This window comes from Centrocercus urophasianus, unplaced genomic scaffold, assembly GCF_019232065.1.
Source record: "Centrocercus urophasianus isolate 14NV4802_14NV808 unplaced genomic scaffold, USGS_Curo_1.0 seq_29, whole genome shotgun sequence".
Taxonomy (NCBI): domain Eukaryota; kingdom Metazoa; phylum Chordata; class Aves; order Galliformes; family Phasianidae; genus Centrocercus; species Centrocercus urophasianus.
In genome coordinates this window covers 8,563,164-8,572,141 of record NW_024884855.1, presented here as the reverse complement: position 1 = coordinate 8,572,141, position 8,978 = coordinate 8,563,164, and the positions used below count along the sequence as shown (strand labels likewise).

General features: G+C 65.1%; 1 protein-coding gene across 2 annotated transcripts in view; it reads right to left on the bottom strand.

Annotated features, from left to right (window-relative positions):
• SREBF1 (sterol regulatory element binding transcription factor 1) overlaps positions 1–8,978 on the bottom strand; it is a 10,305-nt gene extending 1,327 nt beyond the window's left edge. For both annotated transcript variants that reach the window (XM_042828102.1, XM_042828101.1), the window contains exons 1-17: positions 8,802–8,978; positions 5,535–5,912; positions 5,279–5,442; positions 5,065–5,199; positions 4,729–4,947; positions 4,531–4,645; positions 4,241–4,452; positions 3,423–3,627; positions 2,842–3,026; positions 2,177–2,438; positions 1,931–2,097; positions 1,488–1,656; positions 1,304–1,412; positions 1,110–1,219; positions 845–977; positions 572–734; positions 88–313 (exon numbers count right to left, since the gene is read on the bottom strand). In XM_042828102.1, coding sequence (XP_042684036.1) covers positions 88–313; positions 572–734; positions 845–977; positions 1,110–1,219; positions 1,304–1,412; positions 1,488–1,656; positions 1,931–2,097; positions 2,177–2,438; positions 2,842–3,026; positions 3,423–3,627; positions 4,241–4,452; positions 4,531–4,645; positions 4,729–4,947; positions 5,065–5,199; positions 5,279–5,442; positions 5,535–5,912; positions 8,802–8,901 — 3,052 coding nt within the window. In that variant the 5' untranslated portion in view covers positions 8,902–8,978. The remainder of the gene's footprint in view (positions 1–87; positions 314–571; positions 735–844; positions 978–1,109; positions 1,220–1,303; positions 1,413–1,487; positions 1,657–1,930; positions 2,098–2,176; positions 2,439–2,841; positions 3,027–3,422; positions 3,628–4,240; positions 4,453–4,530; positions 4,646–4,728; positions 4,948–5,064; positions 5,200–5,278; positions 5,443–5,534; positions 5,913–8,801) is intronic.

Below are 8,978 nucleotides of genomic sequence, written 5' to 3'. Positions count from 1 at the left end.
GGATGGGATGGGATGGGATGGGATGGGATGGGATGGGATGGGATGGGATGGGATGGGATGGGATGGGAAAGGTTGGTAGGAGTGCACTGTGCACAGGAGGGAGCCAGGAGGTTGTAGGGGGGCTCACCCTTCGCATGGCAGGCCGCAGGGTCTGTGCCAGGCGCCGCAGGCTGCTGAGGTCCTGCTGGAAGCCGCGGAGCTCCAGAGCAGATGCCTGGTAGGTGCCACGCAGCTGCTGGCTGGCACTCATCTGCTGCTGCCACAGGTTGGTGCGGGTGACCAGGAGCAGGTCGCACAGTAAGAGCTGCACCGCCTGTGGGAGGAGGGGAAAGATAGGGAGGAGTGGGTGAGCAGAGGGTGGGCGGAAGGATGGGGCACACAGCCAAGGCCCTCGCGGGCAGGCGGGCGCTGTGCGGGACCCCCGCCGGGCTGCATGGCAGGGGCATTGCACTCCCAGTCTGACACATGCAATGCAACTACAATGCACCCCCACGAGGGCCGGGGACGCCTCCTGCGAGGGCCGGGCACTCCCCCAGGGCTGGGCTGTGTCTTGTCCCCTCCCCGACCTCACCTTGTCGATGGTGCACTTGGGGGGGCTGCAGAGCTCCAGGCTCTCCCGCAGGCAGCTGCTGGCCTTCTCACAGTGGTTCAGGCTGGCCTGGCTGCCGTCCTGTTTGTTCAGCATGGCCCGGACCGCCTTGAAGGAGTGCAGTGCAGCACGGGGAAGGGGCTTCCTGCACGGGGACAGCGGGTGCCCATCAACATGTGTTGCACCAAACCACCCCAAAAAGGAACATATATGAGGAGTTGTTGCCCACCCGGCCCCACTGCCCCCAGCACTCACTCAGAGCTCTGCAGTGCCCGGGGCATGGCTTCCACCAGCGGGTAGAGCCGCTCAGCCCCCTCCTCATCACCCTTCAGCCAGTGAATGACCGTGCTGATGAGAGACGCCCACCACTTGGACACAGGGTCGGTGCCTGTGGGATGGGAGGGACAGAAGCACAGAACCTTAGGGGTTTGTTGCAAGGGACTTCTGAAGACCATCCAACCCAACGGGATGGAGCTGGTTCTGAGGGGGAAGCCCTCGAGGTGTGGGATGTTGGCCTCACCTGTCACTGCTGCCAGGCCAGAGCTGATGGAAGGTGTGGGGCCGGGCATGCTGCTGGCATGGGAGCAGCCATTGAGCAGCTGAAGGTACTCCAGCGCATCCGAAAAGCGCCTTCTGGCAGAAGGGACATGAGTGGGGCTGGCCCCACTGCAAGCAGAGGGAAGGGACACCCCGTGGTATCCATCCCACACTCACCCCTCTCCCTGGGCAGCAGGACGGCCAGGTTCAGGCACGGCCACGCAGTACAGCGCCTTCTCCAGGAGGTGCTCACGGAAGAGCTGGGTCACCTGCGCCAACGGGTCCACTGCGGCACAGAGCGGCCATCAGCCCCCATCCCACCATCAGCCACAAAATGGGGCTCTGGGGCTCTGGGGGGTACCTGGGTCACCAGCAGAGCTGTAGATGGTCTCTCTCGGGACGCCCTTGACGGCCCAGTCCCCGTCCACGAAGAAGCGGTGACCCAACGGGTGGCAGAGCCACTGCATGGCGGGGGGCACAGCCCCACCATGGGACAGGGCCACACGGCGGGCACTGCAGAGGAAGGGGCGCTGCGAGGAGAGCAGGGGTCAGCGGGGCCTGGGAGGGCAGGGGGACATGCAGCATTGGGCTACAGGGATGGGGCCAGGGACATTGATCCCATGGAGGCTGAGGGGGGCAGGATGTTGGGCTGCTGGGGGGTGGAAAGGCAGGGGTAAGAGGCCACGATATTGGGTCCTACTGTGGGTTACCTACTAAGGTGGGTATGGAGGATGTGGCACCAGGTCCTGCAAAGAGGACACCAGGAAGGGGACAGAGGGGACACGAAGGCGGTGACAGACTCACAGCCAGGAAATGGAAGCAGCGATGCAGGCTGGCCTTGATGCGCAGTGCGGCCGCCACGTAGATCTCAGCCAGCGCAGCCACCGAGACGGCGTCACCGGCGCACTCAGCCAAGTTGACGGCACTGAGCGCCAGGTTGATGGCCAGCAGGTGCCCCCCGGCCTGCTTCCCTGCGGGGACACGGGGCAGCACGGGAGTCAGCAGAGTCCCCCGCTCCATCCCAAGGATGCTGTGTGGCACAGAACCTACCAGCCAGGTGCAGCTGGTGCAGGCGGTGGTAGGCCATGGCTGCGTTGCGGGCGCTCTGTCGGACGTGGGCGCGGGGTGGGGGATCTGGGCGCAGCCCCCCAGCGCGGGCAGCCAGCCAGCGGCCCACCCAGAGGCGCTGGAGCAGGTGGCGGAGCAGGCTCCACAGCAGGCTGCAGGCCAGGTCCCCGTGGGAGGCGGGCAGCGGGCGGCCCAGGGCCCCCAGCGCCGTGCGGAGGTGCTGGGCACCCTGCGCGAAATCCCCCTGGGACAACAGAGAGCCGTCAGTGGGAGGAGCCAGGGGGGAAGGGGTGGCGCTGGGGGCGCGGTCAAGCGTGGGTGCGGCCAATGGGAGGGGGAGGGCTATTTGCATGCGTGCGGCCTGTGGGCGTGGCCAGGGTACGTGCGGCCAATGAGGGGGCAGTGCGATGCGAGGGGGCGTGGTCAATGGGAGGGCGGGGCGTTGGGGGAAAGTGAATGGGGGCAGGGAGGAGGGGCGTGGCCTGTGGGCGGGGCTACAAGTGCCTTGGGTCAGAGCCGGCTGGGTTAACCTGAGATGGGGCAGGCTCAGGCCGGGGGGTGAAGCTAGCCTAAGTGAAAGGGTGGGGGTCTGGGAAGAGGCTGGGGGCTCAGAGCGCGCTGATCATAGAGCAGCAGGCGGTGCTCACCCGGTCCAGGTCCAGGTCCGCCTGCCGGCGGTGCCGCCAGAAGAGGACAGAGGATTCGGAGTGTGGAGGGGTGACCGGCTCCCCATAGACAAAGAGCCGCACCACCGCTCCCAGCACCAGAGCCACGTTCAGCCCCCAGAACACCAGCGTGGGCCACAGCCACTGTGACCATCCCCACGGCTCCTCTGTGTGCAGGGATGGGGGATCAGCACCACCCCAACGTCCTCCACCCCAATGTCCTCCACCCCATCCCACCTCAACAACCCCACCTTGATGGGCTCCACCCCAGCTGCCTCACCCCAGGCAGCCCGTACCACACGCACACCCCAACATCGTGCCCCCACCACGGTCTTCATTCCAACAACCTCCAGCCCATGCTCAACCCAATGGCGTCCATACAAATACTCTTTATGCCATGCCTTCCCCAACAGCCTCCATCCTACATCTATCCTCAAAGCCTCCAACCCAACGGCTTTTACTCCTCCACATCCACCCCAATGACCTCCACTGCAATGTCCTGCAACCTGTTCCAGCCCAAAAGATCTCCACCCCAAAGGCCTCCACCCCATGCCAGCGCTTACCTGCAGTGCCAGACTCAGCCATGATGCTTCTTCCAGGACCAGCAGTACCCAGGTTCCCAGATGGTGCCGGAGCACTGGAGCCGCGGAGCAGAGAGGCCAGGGGGTTAAAGGAGAGGCAGAGGAAGACGAAGGCACAGAGGGCCATTCGGGAGCGGTCCAGCATGCCCTGACTGCCAGGTGAGGGTGGTGGGTGCTCCTGCTTCACCTGTGGGGGAAAGCTGCCATGAGCCATGGGCACAGACACGTCCTGGACATGAGCACATGGACACGAAGCATGGTGATGGAAGCACGAGATACAGGGCATGGAGTACAGAGCATGGGTATGCGTTCCAGGACACAGACAGAACGTGGGGTATAAGGCATGGATATAGGGCAGAGAGCATGGACAATGCACGGTATTCAGGTCATGGATATGGGCGTGGGTATTAACATGGACATGGGAGTGAGTGGCAGTGCAAGTATGGATGTGAGTATGGGGCTGAGGGCATGGGTATGGAACAGAGCACGGACAGGACAAGGAGCATACAGGGCATGGGGTACAGGACAACGCATGACACTCTCATGGACAGGGCACGGGGATGGATATTGGTACTGGGTTACAAGTATGAACAAGATATGAGCATGGGATATGATGATGTGGCACAGGCACGGGGTGCAGGCCGTGGGGTACAGGGCATGTGCGTGGGGTAGGTAGCAAGGACACTGCATCACCGATGCTCCCCACATTCCCCCCTCCAGTCCTGAATTGAGTGAGGAGCAACCTAAGTGACCTCCTTCTCCCACACTTGGCTATTGCCCCCCCCAGCACACCCCCACACCTTGCTGTGGTTGCAGAGGGGGCTGTCAGGCTCCGAGTCACTGCTGCTGTTGCTGCTGCCCCCGCTGAGCGAGAGCGGGCTGCCGCGGGATGGGGAGCCCACATCTGAGGGCGGCGGGGTCAGCATCTCCATCACCTCCGCCTTCGCCACCTCCATGGGCGCCTCCGCCTTGGGGCCGGCACCGCAGGAGGCCACCAGGTCCTTGAGGGACTCTGTGGGGAGCGGGACAGGATTTAGAGAGGGGGTGATCACCCCAAAACCCGCCCTCACTGTTCCAGCATGGCACTCACTGCTTTTCTGCATGGCCATCTTCAGGCTGAGGTTCTCCTGCTTCAGCTTCTGGTTGCTCTGCTGCAGGAAGCGGATGTACTCGATGGCCTTCCTCAGGATCGCCGACTTGTTGAGCTGTGAGGGGCAAAGCACAGCTCAGCCCCACGCACGGCGCCTTCCCTGCCCTCCTCCCTCCCCATCCCCAGCGCAGCCCCCACCTTGGCCTCGGTGCCCACCACCAGGTCCTTCAGCTCCACGATCTTGTCGTTGATGGAGGAGCGGTAGCGCTTCTCGATGGCGTTATGCGCCGTCCTCTTCTCCCCTTTGCTCTGCAGCAGCGCTGCCTTCCCGCTGGGCGCCAGCCGGTTGATGGGCAGCTTCTCAGCGTCCACCACCAGCGGCACCGTGGCCAGGATGGTGCCCCCACTCACCAGAGCCTACGGGATGGAGGTGGCATGGAAGGGGTCACCAAGCACCCCCACCCCAACCCAGGGTCGTGGCATAAAGCCCATTTCTATGTGAGCCACCAGGCTGAGCGTGGCTCGGTCACCTACCGGCACCTGCAGTGGAGCCGCGGTGCTGCTGGTGGCCAAAGAGGTGATGGAGGAAGTCTTGGCACTGCCAGCATCTGTCTTGACAGCTGTCAGCAGCAGGGAATCTGCCTTGATGAAGTGGGGCTGCAGCAGCACCTGAAGGGCCAAGGAGGGGTTCGCGGGGCTGCGATACAACCAAACGTCCCTTATAACTGCCCCCCAGCCCTGGGCTTACCGGCACCGGCTGGATCTGGGGTGACACGGGCTGGGTGGTGGCAGCGGGGCCGGGTGCCAGGAGCTGCTGCGGTGCCACGCTCTGCACGGGGCCAGGCAGTGCCACGGGCTGGGCTGGCTGTGGGGTGGGCAGGGGGCTCTGCGCAGCCCCCCCAGGCTGCACAGCTGAACATGGAGCAGAAGGCAGCGTTACAGGACCCCCAAACCGACCCCCCAACCCACAATTCACACACTCCCAATTCACCCCAAATCCTCACCAGGGAAGCTGTGCTGGCTCTGGAAGCCCACCATGGGCTGGGAGCTGAACTGCCCAGGGGATGCGGGAACGAAGCTGGAGGCCAGCATTACGCTGGGCTGGGGCTGGCTGCTGGGCACGGCCACAGGCTCCTCCTTCACCCCCGGTGCTGCTGGAGGTCCGGGGGCTGGTAGGAGTGGGGTGGGGGACTGTGGGGTGAACGCTGACAGCACGGGGGGGGCTGGGAACACATTGCCAGTGGGTGATGGCTGGCTGGGCCCCAGGTAACTGGTGGGGGCTGGGGGGAGCCCCGGAGACACTGTGCTGTCAGGGGCAGAAAACGGCACATCAAACAGCCCCGAAAAGTCATTGTCCGGTGTGTTGATCAGCTGCAGCATGTCTGAAAAAAAACAGCCCCCCCAGAACTGGTCAGTAGCAGCCCTAAACATCAAGGGGGGCCTCAAAGCCATGGGGGTCTCCAGCCCCACACTGCTCGCCCCTGCCCAGAGATGTGGGAACCCAGAGAAGCACCATGCCAACCCCAGGGGCAGTGGAGCTGATCTCAGCCTGCTCCAGGGAAGCAAAATGGGGAGATATCACGTTGTGCCAGCTCATTCATTAGAAACTAGACACCAAAACCTTGACAACCCTAAAAAAGCCCCCGAATCAAGGGCTGAGGAGCTGGGGCTGGGATAGGGAGGTGGCACATCCAGATTGCATCAAACCCCCCCAACCCCAGTGCCACGTGCTGCCCCACTCACCCCCAGGTGGGCAAAACAAAGGGTTAACCAGCACCGAGCCAGGAGGTCTGCCCTGCACACCGAAGCACTGGGGACATCCCCACAAACACACCCCAACACATCAAAGTATTCTGAGGAGCCCCCATAGAGTGACCCCCATTTGGGAGCACCCCCACCAGAACCGCGGTACCCAGAGATGCCGCCACCAAAGTGACCCACGAGTGCCCCCAAAGCCCCCAGATGCGCACCCCAAAGTGACCCAGGGGTGCCCCACGCACCGGGGAGAGCAGGAGGAGGAGCGGGGCTATCTTGCAGCACGCAGCCCATGAGATCCCCCATGGCGGCGGCTCAGCCGTGTGCCGAAGGCGGCAGGCTATTTTCAAACCATTTTTCTCGCCTCCTCCCCGCTGCCGCCCGCGCCAGGCCTGGAGCAGAGCCGGCCGTGGGGTGATGCGACTCCGCCAATCGCTGCCCGCGCGCCCGCCGGCCGCCCCCAGGCAGCCCCAAGGTGAGCACAGCGGGTCACTCGCGGGCACCCAGCCGAGGGTTACTCCAGGTCAGGCAGCGTTAACTCCTTCACTGCACGTCCCGACGTCCCACAGAGATGCCGGCACCCCCCCCTGTGCACGGAGGGGGGCTCAGCTCGGGACAGCCCCAGCCTCGCTGGGTGTTTGTATCCCACGGAGCACCCCCGGCCCTGGGACGCTGCCCCCACCGCACTGCTCTGGGGGACCCCACAGGGCAGAGCACGTACATTAATGGGGACCTTCTCTGCGGTGTCAGCGGGACCCAACCGTGTCACCAGTGAGGGCACGGGGATGAGGGGGCACCCAGGGACAGTGGCAAACCCACGGTAGGTGAGGGCGCTGTAGGGCACTTATGGTCACGGTACAAAACCCCGTTGGTTTCCCTCCTCCCTCGCCCCACGCATGGCCACACAGGGCTCCTCGAGCTCCTTCCACCCCACACGTGGGCCATAAACACATGGGGATGGGGACACGCACAGACCCTGGGATCGTGCTCAGAGCGGAAGCGTTTACATAAGTGCCCGTCAGCAAAAGCCCTCCCTGTAAATACCAGCAGCACACCCAGCCCCTCTCCATTTGGAGATCACGGGGCCAGGGAAACGCTCCCAGAGGGACACCCTGATCCCACCTGCCCATCCCTCTGCTCCCTACAGCTTATGGTCAAAGAGCAGGGGCCACCGTGATCCGGGGCACGGTCTCAGCCCTGGTTCGTGTCCAAGGAGGGCAGAGGGGACGCCAGCGCGGCTCCGGGACACAACACCTCGCAGGCAAAGTCCTCCCGTGCACAGGTGCAGCAGGATGTGCCGCTTCCCCTCCAGCGTGCCAACGAGTTAAAGTTCACCCCGTGGCTCGGTTGGGTTCAGCTCCAGCTTCGGCTGCTGGAGGAGAAGGGGCTCCCAGCACCGACCCCACAAAGCACCCGTGAGCCCTGCGGGATGCTCGGGGGCTCTGCCAGCTCCGTCCCCGCCCCGCTGCGTGTTCCACCGGCTCTGCCGGTCTGTGCCGGGACGCCTCAGGGCCCCGAAGCGCACCGAGCCCAGGCGGAACGGCACCACGTGCTGCCTGCGTGCCTGATGCCGGGATGGGCTGGGAGCTGCGGAGAGGGTCCCGTTGGTGGCGTGACAGGGTCCTACTGGCACCAGAAACAGCGTCTCATTGGTACCAGAGAGCGGGTCACCCTCGGTGCTATGATTGGGTCCCACTGGCACTGGGAATCGGGTCCCCATTGGTGGTGTGACTGGGTCCTACTGGCACTGGAGATCGGGTCTACCTTGGATCCCACTGGTTTCGGAAAGAGTCCCCTTTTGGTGGCACGATGGGGTCCCACTGACATCGGGGAGCGGGTTCCTATCGGTGGCACGCTTGTGTTCAATAGGCGCCGTCCCCATCCCGCAGAGCCCCCCAGGAAGCAGCCACGGCACCGAGCGGCTCCGAGAACCCCACGGTGACCGGGAGCTGTGGTGCAGGTGGGTGCCGTGGGCTCCGGAGCCGGGGACGCCCCGCGGAGCACCGCGCCCCGAGCCGCCCCACCCCCACCCACCGCCCGACGGCGCGGGGGAAGCCAGGAGGAACGACCGAGAGTAACCCCGGCGGTGACGTCACGGAGGGGCGGGGCTGGCGGCGACACAAGGCTGAGCGCTGGGGGAGGGGAGCCGTCCCGGGACCGAACCCGACGGCACCCGGCGTGCGACCCACAGCCGTGCATACGGCACCCCAAAAGCCCATCACCCCCCCAGCACCACTCCGAGCACTGAGCTCCCCCGACCGAGCCACGGTTTTGCCGAGCGTGCACAGAGCGCGGGGCCCCCCCGGCCCGGTTCTGCACCGGGTGCGCTCCGTCCCACCGACCGCGCACGGGCGGTTCGGTAACTGCACCTGGCCCCGCTGCGCCGCACCGACCGCCTGTATCGCGCCGAGCCGACACCCCCGCGAGCACGCACGATTTCTCCGAGCAACACCGACCCCGCCGCCCCGGTCCCGCTCCCTCTCCCCGCCCCGTCTCGGTCCCGGTTCGGTCCGCACCGTCGATGTCGCTGAGCAGCGCCGTGTCGATGTCGCTCGCCGCGCGGAGCTCCAGGGCCAGCCCCTCCAGGGTGGCATCGTCGAAGCTGAGAGCGCTCATCGCGGCGGCTCTCACGGGCAGCGGAGCCTTTAGGACCGGGGGGGCCGCCTGAGCTGGGCCGGTCGCCGCATGATCCG